Raw genomic sequence first — 17,019 nt, forward strand, 5'->3', positions numbered from 1 at the left:
GCTCTTTCCAGCCCAGCACTCAGAGAGGGCAGCTGTGGAGCAGCCCTCGGGAGAAGGCAGAGCCTTGCTGTCAACAGATGGTGCACTCATCCGGACTAGAAACGAGAAATACTTTCCAGAGAGTGTCTGGCACTATGGCAGCCTTGTCTGGAATCACTTAGGAAGAGGACAAGGTCTTTGGTTGGTGTCTCCTTGCAATGTCAACTTTGGCGTGTTGGAAACTTCCCAGCTCATACTCAGAGTTCTGTCCCCAGAAAACTCTTTGCTATGATACCATTATTGGCTTTCGTCTACAAATTACTGTACAACTTAAATGTCAGTATTCAAAACTTGAAGTTTGAAGCACAGGATTTGTTCAGCCAGAAGCACAAATGAAATTTCATTTGGGCTCCTGGCAAGACTTGCTTTCACATTTATCAAACTGACATTCAAACCAAAGAAATAAAAATACAGCTAAAATATCAGGTGCCGTTGAATGCCTTGAGAAACTATGGCAGGAGTGCTGCTTTTCTTTCCCTCTTATAATCAAATTTATCTAGATGTCGTAACAAACATCTGCATGAAGTATTTAGTGGTTCTTTCTTTTTTCACTTGGATCTGGTTTTGCATCTGAAACAAGCCGAGAGCTCAGCTAGCTTGGACAGAGTGTTAGTAGCTTATGAAAACCCTTTCATGCTCACTGTATCTGAGATGTCCAAATGCAGGCTCTAAAGCCTTGCTAGGCACCCCAGGTGTGTGAGTGAGCCAAACAGGAAAGATTCCAACTTCTAAAAGATTGTCTTGCCCAGTAAAACCAATTCTTAGCTTCAGTCTTTTTTAATTGTAATGTGGGGCAGTAACTCAGTTCCTGCAATGAGCAGGACTTGCACAGGGCAAGTATGCCAAAGTGCTCTTTCTTTTCCAGCTTCTCATCTTGTAGCTCAGCAGGATGAAAAAACTGTCAGTGCTTTTGCTATCTGTCATATTAAACCAGTTCTTAAAACCAACTGTTGATATCTTAGTTGAAAATACTGTTTTTCTGAATCTTTTCTTCCCTCTGAATGGGATCTTCTACCTTTCTTTTTCATGTTTTCTGTTCTCTTCTGCCTGATGCTTTCAAATGCCCAATATTTACTTCCTCTTCAGTGTCATGGTGCTGGGATCTGTTCTGTAGACCCTTGCTGTTGCTGCTTGTATAGTTGCTCTTCTGCTTGGCACTTGTGAAGCTCAGCATTCTTGAGGTCAGCAGATGTTTCCAGATGCAGCTCTGCAGGACAGGTCCATCATCATCCCAGCTGCTTGAAGGGATTCCTTGCTCCTAAGTCATGCTTTTCCCCACATAATAGTTTGAGATGTCAAAGGAGGAATATTTCTGATACCCTCAGACCCTCAGGTACACCCACGTGGCACGGAAAGGCCTTGCAGAAGCTGGAGGACATGGACCTCCAGCTTGCATGTCCTGTCCTATTTGTTTCCTGAAGATGGAGCCCTACTTATAGACAAGCTTCACTAGCGTTCCCTCTGGGCAGAAGGGAGGGGAAGAAATGATACAACAGAATGTCTTCTGTTCAGATGGGGGAAAAACTAACAAAACTTCCCAAGTAATTACAAGGTGGAAGTGGGGCAGGATTTCAATTTGTGGGGCTTTTCCTTATCCAGAACTAAAGTTATTTTGGTTCTGAGTCATTGCCACAAACCAGAAGAGCAACAAAGGGGATTTTTTTTTTTTCAGACATATCTGAGACATTGAGAAGGAACAGTCATATGCAGTGTCCTAGAAAAAGAAAGGGAAAGGGGGAGTGTAAAAGTGGCCCATATAGCAGAAATTGCTGCTAGCTCTGCTTCAAAAGAAAAATAACAACCCTGATAAAGGAAAGGGCATTGGAAAAATACCCTGATATCATGTCTTGTTCTCAAGTTTCTGTTCACATTGTCAGAAGTGGGCACCATGGTTTATGCTTGTAAGGATGGCAGAACATACTCTGTTCACCTCCTTCTTTGTCTTTTGTTTTGAAGGTATCTTCTTTCAGGTTGAAACATCCCATGCTCAGCTGATGAAAAGATACGGACATTTTATGCTTGAGAAGAAGGAAAATAAACATTTCCTCTCTTCTAGAGCTGATGCAGTAAATGTGGTGCGTGTGGTTTAGAATGGGTGTGTAGCTAAAACAACTAAATCACAGAAAGGAGGATTAGCTGTGCTTGTGGAGCAGTGTGTGTCTTTATCTTTGGTTTGGATTTGTCTCTGTTGTTCAGAGTTCAGGGTGAACTGCAGTAGGAATGAATTGTATGTGACACTTCACCTTGCAAAGCTGGAACATGAAATAACAAGAATTGCTTTTGCAGAATGAGACAAATAGGAAGGAAGAAGCATGAAAAAAACCCAGTTTGTTGCAGTTCTTCTGCTTAGTTTTTTTCTCAGCTTTAACTAACTAATTACATGGACAGTTTCTCTGGTTCTGTGTGTCATTTTGAATGGGAAAGGAGAGAAGTAGGATAGGCTAAAACACCAGATCCAGGAGGTCCAGCAGCACACTGGATGGCACATACACTTCAGGCTGTGGACAAGGAATTTGCACAAGAGTTAACAACTGTCAGATCTTCTGAGGGTTATTCTTGGTCTAATGAATAAAGTACCATGTACTTCTGGCTGTCATGACTCCAGATTAAGTACAGTAAGGGCATTTCACAGGTGAGCGGCTTCCAGCAGGAATGTGAGACATCCATTTAAGCATCACCCTTAGTTTTGAGCTCTGGTTCTTGGGCTTGAGATGCTGCCAGTTGTACTGATGCTTTTGTTGGCAGAGAAGAGATGTGATCTCATAAAACTTAGTAGGTAGTGGGGATTGGTTCTGTAAAATTGGATAGGCCTGGTGTTGCCTGATAGGAGGTTATGAATAAACTATTCAGCTTTCTGCGCAGTAGAAGCAATGACACATGTGGATACCAATGTACACAGGCAGTAAGGAAACTCTGCCCATTGGCACAAGTGAAAGCAGAGCCTGTAGCATTTCTGCTGCCCTCCTTCCATGCTGCTGCCTAGAAACCTGGAAGGGAGGAAGGAATCAAAGCAACATCAGGATCATTAGGATTGTCTTGACTCCTCTGGTTCAGAACATGACACAGTTGCTCACAGGGTTACTGCTAATAGGAGTCCAAAAGAGTTGGCAAAAAAGAGGGACACCTAGGTGTCGTAGGTTAAGAAGGGAGTTTTTCAAACCATAACACTAGGCAATTCTGTCTGCCTTCTGCTTATTTGTGGAGTATTTAATCTGCCCTCCTTGCTAGGCTTTGCCTCTATTTGTATTTGTTGTCTGTTGCACTGTGATGCCATGTAAAACCAGGAAATACTCACCTGCAGAGATCATGCTCTGCTGGACAGGAGGGGTGGGGCATGAGTTAAAATACACTCTGTGAACTGTTACCAGCATGAATGGTAGAGATCTCAATGCAGCGTGCTGCACTGCATTTTTATGTTTTCACTCTGTTGCTGCTGGTGATGCTCTGCTGTTGGCAGCTGAGAAGGTTAGGATTAGGGTTTGTAAACATGCATATTTCAGGAAGCAACCGTGTTATGAAAGAGGAAAGCCAGCCTCTGGAGAGGAGAAATGGAAGTATTGCTTCTGTGCTTTGACAGTTCTCCCTTGTAGCTCACCCTTCTGAAGATGCAGGTGTGGTACAGCAGTTACCTGCTCACATGTGCAGTGCTGCTCCCTCTCTGCATGGAGAGCAGCACAGACACTCCTGGCTGGGTGAGCAGCCTTTAGGCCAGGATCCTTCAGTCCATGCCAGCACACCCGAGATCAGGGTGTCTGGCACCATGGCCTACTGCCCATGGGGCTGTTGGCCCTGCCAGTTGTTCTAAATCCAAGTAGAATTGAACATATTTAGGTTTGTGTACAGTCCTGGTAGATGTCTGGCATAACATTCCAGGCTTGCAGCTGCACGAAATTTGATATCTAAATTTTCTTTACATGTTGTGTTCATATAAACTATGTAGATTGTATTTTGAGGCTGATGAAAGTTGAAGTTGAGGCGTACTTTGATTTGATTGTAGATAATTTTCTTATCCCTGTAGCCCTGGGTTACAAACAGAGTGTTCTTAGTTTCAGCAGGTGAAGCTTGTGTGAGGGAATTTGAAAACTAGAGCATCAGAATCCTTCAAACAATTAAAGCTGAAAAAGAGAACAGAAACATTTTTCTGTTTAAAGAAACTGCTTTGAACAATGTTATAATGACACATCAGTTTTTTACAGTGGATATGACATGAACTGTATCCTTTAATGTAACAGCAGCCAGAAACGTCTCCCCCTGAGTGTTTAATGCCTTACAGAAAAGTGCCTTGCAGACCTCTCATGTGTATGGTACATTTTGCTATGTTTATTGTGTTTTCCAGTGTATTTGAAAAGGATCCCAATGGAGTCGATTCCACTGTGAGTTCTAACCACCGAACCAGAAATCTTCTGGAGTTCTCAGCTCACCAGGAGTCCAGCACAGCTCAGAAGATACCTGAGGGCATTTTTTCTGAGAAGAGTAACAAGTGAGATAAAAATCTTTTACATCTTTTGGGTGGCAGAGGGCACTGGTGCTTTTAGGCCTCACTGCCTTGCTCACCTTTTGTCCGGTGCTCTTGCTGCTTTTACAGAGTACCTGAGTTCTAAACACAGTGTTTTGAAAGCTTCTCAGTTTGCTTTTTAAATGTATATGATGTTTTATCTCCCAGAGTACTCAATATGTAGAGCTTCAGAAGTATACATGTGGCCGTGCTGCACGGCGTTAGGGAAAAGAGCTTATCCACAAGTGCTTGTCACCAAGACTTTCAGGACCTTCTTCAATTCAGCTGTTTGCTTTTTTCCTATGATCTATATTTTAGCTTGCATAGTTGTGATAGCTGTCATGTTGTCTATCTCTTCTTACTTATCAAGCTGGAGTACTTATTTTATTAGTTGCTCAAGAGAAGACTGGGGAAGTTAATGAGTAAGAACACACTCTGCACTTAGCAGTGTCTTTTTCATTTTAAGAAGTCCATCTGAATCCATCCCTGTACTTATCCATTATTTAATTAAATACTGCCTTTCAGGCTTCCTAGATCCCCAGCATGCAGTGCATAAGTGAACATATAATTGCCTCCAGATTGAAGTCTGGCTAATACAGCTCATGTTTTCCCGTTACAAGATCTGTCCTATTAGACTGCCCCTTTCCAGCGGAGTGTTTTGGCTGGTTGAACAAAGCCAGACACAGATGTGCAGAAAGCCCTAATGTATTTTGCCATGCAAAAAGAAGGCAATAAATCAAGAGCATTTTAAGGCTGTAGCCATGGTGAGGGCTTTGTATCCTACGTGCTGTGTTTCAGCCCATGACCTGTGGGACAGAAGAGTAGAGTGTTTCTCTTAGGAGCATGTGCTTGTGCCTGTACCTCCTTTTCTTTCACTGTTTCACCCTGGGTTTGGCAAGCTGGGAGCTCTTTGCTGCATATTCTTTATCAGTCCTAGATGCAGTGGAGAAGAGAAGCAGACATGTAGTTGGAGAGAGAGCTGGGAAAGGGAGGGGACTATGAATAAGGCTTTCATAAGCTCTTATACCTGATTTTTCAGAAAGAAGTTGAGTTTCAGGAGCTACAAGTCTGTCAAAATCAAGAGGACTAAAGCTGTTATATTGATAACCTGTCAAGAGAGAAACCTACATTAGGTATTTGGTGATAAATAGTTAACCCCTCAGGAATTGCTGAGAGTGTTATGAATTTTTGTACTGAGAAATGCATGCTCCTTTTCTCTTTTTATCAAAACTCAGCTAGTTTCTGAAGACAGAGATGCAAATCCTCTCCACTCAGTTATAATATAGTTTGTGGCTGCTCATTTGTTATATAGGTTATGGTCTTTCTATCTGCACGGTTTTAGTGGATAATAAATTTAGTATTTCTGTAGCAAGTCTTGCACAGCTCTGGAATGAAAAAGAAAGTTGTGTCTGCAGAGATCACATACTTTGCATACTGTGTGGAATATTTTACAGACTACATATTCTATCAATATCTGGCCTTCTTGGGAAGAGATCCAACATCTGCTAATGCTCATCTGTCTGCCCTGCATTGAGAGCTGTCAGCCCCCTTTGAGGGATTGACTAAGAATATTGGATGTTTGATAGGAATTGTTACTCACCTGTTTCAGAGGTCTCACAGGAGCAGCTGTAACACTCATGGCTCTGCTGGTGATAATGCTCATTCTCTGGCTTTGGTCAAAGGGTCATGAAAAAGTTTTTTAAGGGATTTCTTGTTGTGCTTTTGTTGATTTTTCCCAGGTATGACCGTTCTGTATCTGATAACAAAGCACTAATGATAGTCTCAGAAGAACCACTGTTATATATTTCACCACCACCACCCCCCTGCCGGCCTCTGATCAACAGGACAGAGTCGCTGAGGTGAGAAAACAACCTCTTGTGAGCATTTACAGTTTTTTTGGGGTTGATATATCAACTGTGTTGGCTGAGTGCTGCTGGACAGCTGTGGATGATGCTGTTGTCCACTCATGGTGTTTATCCAGTATGTGACCAGTGTCTCCTAAGTGCCTGCATTTTCCAATGCCTGCTGTCATAAGGACAGATTCACTTGGAGCTTTGTAATCTTTCCATTATTTTAGCAGTGATTTTCACCACTCTCTTTTCACACTGATCATTTGCAATAACCAAATAACAATTTTTTGATTGTCTGGAGGGTTTTCATGACTTGAAAGAGAAATCATTTCATATGTGGAAGTGTTAATGATATGGAAATCAAGTCCAGCTAAAAGCCTTTTCCAACTGAGTTGTATAAGAGATGGTCTTCCATTCTTCAGCTTCTGATAGAAGCAGGCTGAACCTGACGTTGCAGATGTTTTTTGTTCACTGATAGAAAACACCTAGCTCCACTTTTTCTGTAGATATGAGTCACTAACCTTATCTCCATTCTCTTTGTCCATTCTTTCTATCAGATTTATTGGCCAAAATTTATCCTTAATCAATAATTTGTCTTGAATTGATCAACTTTTGATTTTAAATTTCAGTAGTCCTTCCAGTAATTTCAAAATTACTGTTTGTTGGGCAAAAAAAAAGGACCGTATCTATTTTATGTGGGAACACCAAGGAATCTAATAATTTATAGAATAATCTTAAAATTGTATTTTCTTCCTGTGGTATTAAAAATAAGTTATCATAAGGTGAAATAATAGTAATCTTCAGTGTCTATGATGCCTTGTAGTGGCTACCTAGAACAGAGGCTAGAGAAGAGAGTAAAAGCAGGTATTTATTAAAGGCCTTCAACAGGGTACACTTTGGGCAGTCGAAGCCCACCCAGGGGCTACACCCAGAAATGGATGACAGGTCATGGGCTTTCATACTTTTGTAAGTTTAGTCCATTTGCATATTGGGGGTTAATCTTCTTATTACATTTACAATTCCATTACAGCTTCAGGTAATGAAGTAATTTACGCCAAGTTTGCTCCCCCACAACTCACTTTTCGTTTACATTTCTCAGGGCCTGAGCCAGTGAAGTGTCCTTTATTCCCAGGCCTAGAGAGGAATTATTGTGTCTGACCAAAGTGTGAAGACAGTAGCTAACACTCTGTATGGAGTTTAGAGCTATACACGAAAGAACTGCAGGATTACAAATATATGAAAAATAGAAAAGCTAAAATCCTAAGGCATCATCTGCATAGCAGCTAAACTGTTGTGCCGGTGTTGTTTGCAGTCTGTCTGATGCTGTGCTTTCCTAGGCTGACCCACGAGCTGAGAGGATGGGTGCACAGGCACGAGGTGGAGCGCACGCGGTCCCGGCGGCTGAGCAACAGCCAGCAGCAGCGAGCACGAGTCCCGCAGGTGCGCCATCAAAAAACCACTCCCTCGCTTACCTGCACTTGGCATTATAGACAAACGTGGCCATCGTGCCTGTAATTAGGGCAGCCACACATCCCATTTTAAATTGCTGTGTTTGGTTGATTATTGCATTGTTGGATTTGTTCTTCCATTCCTGCTCTTGGATTCAGGGTTTTGAAATTATTTAGGAGCCATCAAAATGTGTTCAGCATTTTCTAAAATTAAATCAATCATTATCCTTTTTATAGCTTCTCTGTAAGGACAAGCAATTGCTTAATGGAGAGAAATACAACCTGTAGCACATTCATCTGCCTCACTGTTAAGGGCGATAACTGATTTGTTTTGTTGAAATATTTCTATTGTTTAAATTTTGCTAGAAAGATTTTTTTTTAACAACTACATAATTATGAGACTTGTGCTCATATTTCCCATTTTTTAAAATCCCTTTTATCTAGATGGCATACTTATATCAAGGCTAAAATTAAGACAATTAATTTTCAAAGTATGTAAATTGATTAGTCATAGTAATGTTGCAGCAGGCAGTTGTCCAGAGTGCCGTGAGCTTCCTGAAGAAGTGTCTTGAAAAAGACACCTGGGAGCACAGGCACATTTGTGCTCACCCCGAGTGATTTCAGCTCTTCTGTGATCGGGGTGATGCAGAAGGAGAGGCGGGGGTTTTCATGCGGGGTTCCAAGGAGAGCTTCTTCCTCAAAGGAATCTAGGAACAAAGAGCCACTGAAGTAGGGAAAACAGGAGTTTATCTAGGGATCTGAGGGGCAGGACAGAACACCAGGGCCAATGGGATGAGGGCACAGGGGTGGAGCAAGGGGAAGGGCCAGTAGGGTAGAAGAAATCAACATACAGTCACAGAGGGCTCTGGGGGCAATTTTCTTGCTCTCTGTTAACACAAGGGTTGTAGCTCAGGGGTGGGTTGGTCCTCTGGGGGAGTGTGGAAAGCTTTCTCTTTGCTGGTTCACCAGCACCCACATACTAACAGCTTTAAAGGAATTGAGCATTGCAATGTCAGAAAGACTGCAGTTTTCTAGAGAAGAAGTGTTGTGTATTAAATTTAAGATATTTCTCACTGGTGTCCAGAGCAGAATAGTACAATATTTAGAAATGCTGTCTGTGGTGCCAAGCTCTCTTTCTTGTCTCTAAATGTTGACTTCAATTTCACTGTATTAAAATCTTGCTGGTTTTGTTGTTCCAGTTTGATTGATGACTATTTCAGTTTTTCATGTTTCAGTGGGAAAATGCACATTTCTGGTGCGGGGCACTGATTGACCTCTGCCCCCCATTCTGTGTGTTATATTTAATGTAGTGGCAAACCACTGAATTGTTTATTGGTTTCACTTTGTGTCATCTTTTCTTTTTTCCTCTTTTTCAGAGCTCCCTCAGTGACAAAGCAGATTCCCAGCTAATGGCCATGCCTTACACAGACACCAGCCTCAGGTAAGGCAGAACAGCTCTTTTGTTACTGCTTTCTACTTTTTCATCGGCAGTTGATAAAGAATGCCCATTTTCATCTTCTCTGGGTTCTTGAGCCAAATACAGCCACCTTTCTTGGTCTGATTCTGTCTCTTAACAAATAACTGCTTCTGATTATTTATGTTACACTTGAAGCAACCCCTGTGTCACTGCTGCACTCTAGGGCTTTTCTAGCTATTTCAAGAATTTCAAGAAAATCCTTGCTTTGCTCTCCAGGATCCCTTTCTAAACAGATTTGAATATTTAGGGAAAAAACAGGGGGAACTGACTTTGGACTTTGAGAACAGCATTATTTTATAAGAAGATTTCAAAGAGCCATGAGTCTGGTAAGGGAAAGGTTTCTCTCATTATCTTCAGGAGTAGAGCTATTATAGCTAGTACCAAATTATTATGATGAACTTAAAGTACCATTGTATCTCATTTGCATTCTTTATCTCCATCTGCTGACTTTTCTCTGGTGATTATTGGAGCATGTTAATGTATGGTTTCCTGGTGTCCCCTGCCCACCCCTCCTCATAACTATCCTGTCCCTCTTCCCTGGTGGCAGGAAGTACTGGAAAGATTTAGGAAACAAAGTTTCTCTCTCCTGATCTCTGTGTGAAACTGTTGTGGAGGCTGTCTGCTTTGAAGTGCCAAAGAGAAGTGTTAGAGCAGAATGGAGCATGGAGGGGACTTTTTGGTGAGAACACCATCTGAAATGGTGCTGTGTGAAATAAGACAGCTGTGGCCTTTCTGATTGCATTGCTGTTTTGAAAGCAGGATCAGCGTGGGGGAAAAGAGCAAGCTGCAGGCAAATGTTATGGAAAACAGGCTGTCAAATTTTGATACATCTTGACTTACAAGAAAAAAAATAGAAAAAGCTTTTTGAGTTCTACAGTCAGATGAAGGATAGCTGTTTCAACTGAGCACTGATGAACGAGCCTTGTGCCATAAGGCAGTTTAATATACATGTTTGTATTGCTCTTGAAAAAAAATTATCTGGATTATTGGAAACAGTGTGAAACATCATGCATCTGTTGTGCTCCGAAGGAAGTGAGATTTTTTGGGGTTTTTTTTCAGATTAAGGATGTTTATATGAACAGGACCAGTGAGTCATGGCAGCTGCATGCTGAGACTGTCCTGGAACTGCTAAGAACATATAACAGATTTCCAGTTCCTCTTGGAGCCACCAGCTGTTAGGTGCTCCATGAAATCCTAGAATCACAGTGTAGTTTAGGTTATGAAGGACCTCTGGAGATCTCTAGTCCAACGTCCTACTCAAAGTAGGCTTAACTTCAGCTTTACTGAATGCCTCTGTTAGAAGAGATGGTCTCCATCTCTTGTAATCTCCATCAGGAAGCTGAAGATTGAAAAGAATTTCAGGGAAGTCAAATCAGTGGAGGAGATAAATTTAAGATGATTTCAAAGAAAATCATCAACACCCCTCATCTCTTTAGAGTCTGTGTAGCTTTCTTCAGAAGTGATTTTGTTGAAGGCTTATGTAAGAGTCTTTCTTAAGGCTTCAGGTATCAAAATGAGACTCTGCAGTTATTTTCCTAAGTTTTTGCACTATTGAGATTGTGGCTCTTGATGCATAAAGCACTGTGTCCTGCCTCATTTCTTCCCAAAACAAGCCTGTGTGTAACATCCCAGCACTCTGTGATGCAGTGTCCTTCAGAGTTTTAAAAGAAAAGTTCTATTTATCTCCCAATAAATGGCCAGGTTCAGCACTGTTGTTTGGGATACACAATTTAATAAGGTGCTTTCTTGTAATATGCAAAGGTGTTACTAAAACAACTGATAGTTTTGCACCTGGTTTTGGGTCTGGAGTTAAAAGAAAGAGAAGAGGGTCTCCCTCTCTTTCATGGAGCGGTCCATTGCAGTTATCAGCAGATGCAATGTCCTGCCTTGCAGTGTGTCACAGCATACACCACAGCATGTGCTGCATTTGAGGCGGCCATGATACACAGAGTATCAGCATACAATTTCAGAAAGCTTCAACCCTTACAGAGTAACACCATACCACATCAGAAGGCTTCAGGTGTCTGCCCATACAGAGTGACATCATATCACTTCAGAAGGCTGCAAGCATCTGCCCCTCTTGTTCTTTAGCTCAACCCTTTATACCCCTCATTGTTCATGCATTGTACCTGTGTGCCCTCTGTTCCCTTCTGTGATTGGTCAGTACACCTGGGCACTCCATGTCTCATTGCTTTCAATACTGTTCACTTGCTTTTCACAGTTTTAGCCCATTAGGGATGAGGCTTAGCCACAGCCCCATTCCCAGATACCACAAACTGTGTACCTACAATAATCTGCTGATATTGCTCACGTTCAGTGTGTTACACAACCAGGAGAGCTTTGGAAAGGTCCTGTGGTTTCCAAGTGCTTTGGGCAGTTTTGTCCTGTGGCTGGTTTTCAGGTCTTGTGTCTCATGGAGTGTGAGCGAGCACACAACTCAGTGTGCCCCATGTCAGTTCTCAGGATGTGTTGTATGAGCAGTGCTGTGCCTTTCATCACAGCCCAGGTCCAGTGCTCCATCTCAGATGTGGTGTCTTTTATCACAGCCCAGCTCCAGTGCTCCATCTCAGGAGGGACTTGCTGGACCCGTGTATTTTTGTGGATGAGTAATCAAGCTCAAATTAGCTCCAGTCTTTGTTTCCTGTGTGTGAAGGACAAGAGCTGATTTCTCTCATGCATAGTTCTGCAGAAAGGGATGTGTAGAGTAGAGCTGCCTGCTCCTGATCCCCCAGGACTTGCCCCCCCAGTCCTATGAAAAGGCAGCTGGTCTGGCATCTGCAGTCTTCTGCATGCAACTGGACTCAGTTAGCAGTGGAAGAGAAGATGGTGACAGCCTGCTATTACTGCTACTTGAGGAAATCTCTTGACGATAGATTTGTGCCTTGTTGTATTTTATAAACATACTAAAATAATCTAAATTAGCCTCCCTAGTTCAAAACCTGGGTCAGCAGATGACAACCTGGGAGGGGAGGGGTGCCCGGTCAGTGTCTTGCTGCAAACACACAGTGTTCTATTAAAGTGTAGGAAATGAGAATGACAGGTTGAAGGTCCAGCTAATGGTTCCCCTGAGTACAGCTTTCCAGTGTGATTAAAAGAAGATCTTTTGGAATGGGATTGGAGAAGTATAAATGATAGCAGTATATGCTAGGAATTTCTCACCTTTCCAAGATCAACAGTGGATAAGTACCATGATTGTAGGACTTGCCAGTGTTTTGGCTTCAAATGTTTTAGAGCATCTTTTCCTTGTGTCTCATATGTGTAAGATGAGAACCATGGAAAAGATAAACCAGAATTATGTGGATATCTTATTTTTGCTCCTCTGTCTAAATTGAAATCAAGAGCAAACCTTGGAGTAGACCAGGGGAAAAATCTCTGAGTTAACCAGAGGACACGGCAGAAAAAAAAGAAGAGAAATGTGGGTGAGAAAGAAGGTGAATTTATTATTTGACAGTAAATTAAAAGCTCTGTTTATGCTTAACTTTGTACTTCTTTCCATTTCAGTGGTTTGGATTCTTAGCAGTAAAAGAAAATTATCTCATTACTAAATAGTTTGATATTTTATTTCAGAATGACATTTTATCCTTAAATTTATTTTCAGAAGTCATCACAATTTTTCAGACACTTTGCTTGAAACTTTTTTTTCCCGATGAGCTAGCAAACAGGTTTTTGCTGGCCCCAGAAGCTTGAACAAAAACAAATCTGGAAAACTTTGCCACAATAAGACCTTTGAAGCATCTTGAACTTTCAGAAAGTACTGAGTAGTTTCATTGTCTACACCTGTGTTCTGTGTTCCTCAAGCTTCTCTCAGTGGATGAAGAGCTGCAGTTCCTTTAAAAAGCGGGTCTTCAAAGTCTCACTAAAATTAACTGTTTTGTCTGAAATAATTACCTTTTCCCTTCTTTATTTCAGCAGGAACTCAGGGAATGAGCTGCAAGTGTATTATGCCTCTCCAAGGAGCTACCAAGACTTCTTTGAAGCAATTCACCGAAGGGAAGATACGTTCTATGTGGTGTCATTCCGCAGAGTAAGTGCAGCAGGGGCTGGTACTGGCCTTTTATGCTGGTACCTAAGACTGTTTCTAGCAGAGATGCCAAAGATGATTTAGTCAAGATTGAAGGTAAATTTGTTTCTTCTGAAATTATGCTTCTCTGTGCCCTTTACAAGTAACATGGCCAGATCGTGGTCTTTGCAAAACGTGCCCATCACATTGAGAATGGAAAGAATGTTGCAGGAAACATTGTAGTGCCAGGGCAAGACAGCCCAAAATTGCATGAACCCTGTGGATAAACACACATTAGAGCTACTTAATAGGGGTACAAACCTTCTGTGCTTCTGGGTATAGGAACAAATATATCCTCCGCTTAAATTATTATTGTTAGCACAGTACAGTTTCTATCTTCCTCTATAACTCTTGCATTTGCAGTTTTGTGTGTCACATATTGCAGCTGTACAGGACTGTGTGCAGGGCCACAATTTTTCTGCTGTTTTGTGACTTTTAAATTGACACAGATGAGCAGATCTGCTATCTGTGCTGAGATACAGCAGAGGCTTGTGCTGCAGCTTTGTCAGGCACAGCCTCACATCTGCAGCACGGTTAGTGGTGGTAAAAGCTGTCATAAAATGGAATTTCAGGTGTCTGATGGCACTTTCTGCACTGCAAATCTGACTGGTGTCGAAGCCAGGACAGCTGCAGCAGTGAGAAGCTGGTTGGGATCTGGTGATGGAAATGATCAAAGCAGGCAGTGGTTGAAACGCCAGCCTGGAGTTGGAGGAATTTCTTCCCTCTCTATTGCAGAGGTCTTGATAAATCATTAGATATGTCTATAATGCAGTTTTTGCTGACCCTGGGCCTTGCTGAGTCTCCTGCCCTGCCATTTTGCAGTTGGGGTATTAGATGAGAATTGTTCTGTGCATTTTCACACCCAGCTGTGATCCTCCCAGGACTCTGCAAAGCTCCGTTTGTTTCCCCTTCATAGGAGTGTCCCTAGAGAGGGTCCAAGGTGGTGGGGCACCAGTAGTGGCCACGACAGCAGCTCACCCAGATAAAACCAGCTCTGTTTAAGAGCACACAGATCAGCACACCTAGTTTAAGCATTTCCTGTGTTGTCATAACTACCAATCTATAGATGCCATAGGTACGTAGGTAATAAAGCCATGTTCCACCTGGTACACAGCAAGTTTCTTAATTTGTGAGATGCAGGTCTGTAGAAAAGGGTCAGGCAAAATAAAAATAGCAGTGCTCTTCTTAGTATTAAGGTTTTATGCTGAGTAGAAATATCTTCCAGTCTTGGGATTACTGGGTTGTGTCACAAGGCTGGAATTTTGTTATTAAATACTTGGCATGTTCTGCTGTTCTTTCAGCTAGCAACACAAATATAGCCAGGACCAGGCTCCACATATCCTGAGAATGAGGAGAAGGGAGCAGAGAATAAAAGTTTTCCTGGAAACTCTGAACACAAAGCAGAGTAGTATTTGTAGAGTTCTGCACTTGAGGCCATTGCTCCAGCCCACCTGAATGCATGTACGTGTCCATAGGTCCTGTTTACACTGCTGGGTTAATGACCTGGAAGTTGTCAGCTCTCATTTCAAGTCGCAGAGCTGTCCTTGGAAACAGTGTGCCTTGTGCCACAGAATCCCTACAGCTTGCTCTGCTCTCTTGCAGGGAGAGGTGCAGGGGCCTTTTAAATGCATCTAGAAGTTCATTTGGTTGCAAAACTTCTGGTATTTCTGTTTTATGAATGAAGTGTCCTCAAATAGAAGGCAGTTTCATGCATTACCTCATTTATTGTTTTAACAGGGCAAACCTGATCTAGCAGCAAGCTCTGCCCCGAGGCACTTTTCAATGACTTGCTTAGATTCTTTTGTGAGTGCAGAAGAAAGGACTCCTGCACAGCCAGAGGGGTGCCATCAGCAGGACCCCAGCCTAGGAGGTGCCCTTTCACCTCCTCCTGGGGCTTGCTGACTTCATTTTCTCTGGACTACAGCTCCCTTTTCCCTACTGATTAGGAGCTGTGAGGGGACTGATTCCTCCCCAGTGCTGTCCCACACTTCACTTGTGTTGCGTGCACTTGTCCGAGTGAGGAGCCAAGGCCTAGAGATGAAATGTTTTGTTCTCCTCTCTCACTGTTTCCCGTGCAGACACTCCCACATACTTAATATGCTGTTACAGCCCTGTAACATAAAAAACAGAGCAAGAATCATGTAGTTAAAATGTTGCAGGGAATGGGTACTTCTGGTTGTAATGCTCCAAGTGGAAAGTAGGACTGTGGATCTCAGGAGTTCCCTTCCACCTGATGTCCCTGGATGCTCTGTCCCCATTTCCTGCTCTGCAGCCTCATAAACCCCAGCATTTCTCCTGGATGCATGTGATAAAATGGAACATTTTTTGTGTGTTCTCACTTGCACTGCAGGAGCTGTGCCCCCGAGTTCCTTGAATTTTCTAGAAAATGGGATTTGCTAGGGATGCCCCTACATGGTAGGACTCAGCCAAGACTTCTGGAAGTGCAGAGATGGAAAGCAAAGCCCTTGCACACTGCATGTTCTTCTGGGGATGCTTGCTACCTGTAAGACTGAGATTCCCATGATCTAATAAATTTTATTTTCTCTCCTTGTCTTGGAAGGCTTGCAGGTCCGCATATTTACAGTTGAAGTTTACTTTTTTTTTTTTTCCTTTTTAAGGAGGAGAGAGGAAAATAAAGTAGCATTTGGATCAGCTGAGTCCATAGAAGAAGCAGGGCTTTTGCTCTGCATCTAAAGAAATTAATTTGTTGCTATTATCAGGGGAATCTGTAATGTCATTTCAAACAAGAAGAGTCTGCTGCTCTGCCCACCCCCTTGATTTCTGCTCTGTAATGTCTGTGATACAGGTCTGCTTGATGTGTCCTAAAAGCCCAGTGGAGTGTGGGTACAAAACCCCAGCTGGTGGATCTGAGGTGCTCTGTCAGCAGTGAAGAGACACCTGGCTGCCTTTGTGTGAGCCTGGCACCCCCACAGCTCTCTATCAAAGCTCACATCTGGTTTGCCACAGAGTGCTCAGGCCTTGCAGTTGTTTCTAGAATTACCTGAATAGCCAGTTAATTTGAAAAGTAATTTAGTAAATCATTGGAGAAAACAAATCCCATCCAATTTACTTTGGCCTCTAAATGCTGCTTCGGATCATTCCACCCTTGTGTGGTTAGGATCACAGTCCTCACAACTTGGAGTGATTAAGCAGTAAATTTCTCCATCCTGGAAGGTTCACTCAGTGATGACATCTCTGCAGGCTTATTTAAGGACAGTGACGTTTTTTAGGGTAAGAATGTAATTACTGTTCTTAAGGAAAACACAGTTTAAAGTTTAATTCACTTGGGAAATTCAGAGGACTTCTGGCATTTCCTCTCACTACTTTCTCTATTTCAAAGCCGAAATGTCTCCTAATATCAAAGTTTGCCACTTGCATTTATTGCAGTGCATATAGAGTATCTTACAGTAGAATGCAGTAAAAAGTAGATATTAAATGGTTTATGTTTCTTAGAGCAAGAGTGATGCTGGCCCTATGGGCGTCAATGGCAAAGCCTTTACCAACTTCTGTAAGAGCAGGAATTTGCTTTATAAATTTCTGCTATAAACCATAGAGCTTCAGGGAAACCTTGTATTATGAAAGTACATTTCCAGTCCCATAAGCAAACATCTGCAGTAAGCATTTAACAGCTTTTCAAGTTCTGCAAACAA

At 42.3% G+C, this 17,019-nt stretch overlaps 1 protein-coding gene across 2 annotated transcripts in view; it reads left to right on the forward strand.

Moving 5' to 3' along the window:
• Positions 1 to 17,019, forward strand: part of ATF6 (activating transcription factor 6) — a 74,194-nt gene that overhangs the window by 19,320 nt on the left and 37,855 nt on the right. Inside the window, exons 10-14 of one of the 2 annotated variants that reach the window (XM_039699231.1) lie at positions 4,376 to 4,519; positions 6,274 to 6,393; positions 7,722 to 7,824; positions 9,209 to 9,273; positions 13,222 to 13,333. In XM_039699231.1, the coding sequence (XP_039555165.1) occupies positions 4,376 to 4,519; positions 6,274 to 6,393; positions 7,722 to 7,824; positions 9,209 to 9,273; positions 13,222 to 13,333 (544 nt within the window). Of the gene's footprint in view, positions 1 to 4,375; positions 4,520 to 6,273; positions 6,394 to 7,721; positions 7,825 to 9,208; positions 9,274 to 13,218; positions 13,334 to 17,019 lie in introns of both variants that reach the window. The other variant, XM_039699230.1, reaches the window with a different exon arrangement.

The sequence above is a fragment of the Passer montanus genome, unplaced genomic scaffold (genome assembly GCF_014805655.1).
Source record: "Passer montanus isolate IOZ18808 unplaced genomic scaffold, ASM1480565v1 scaffold131, whole genome shotgun sequence".
Classification (NCBI taxonomy): Eukaryota; Metazoa; Chordata; class Aves; order Passeriformes; family Passeridae; genus Passer; species Passer montanus.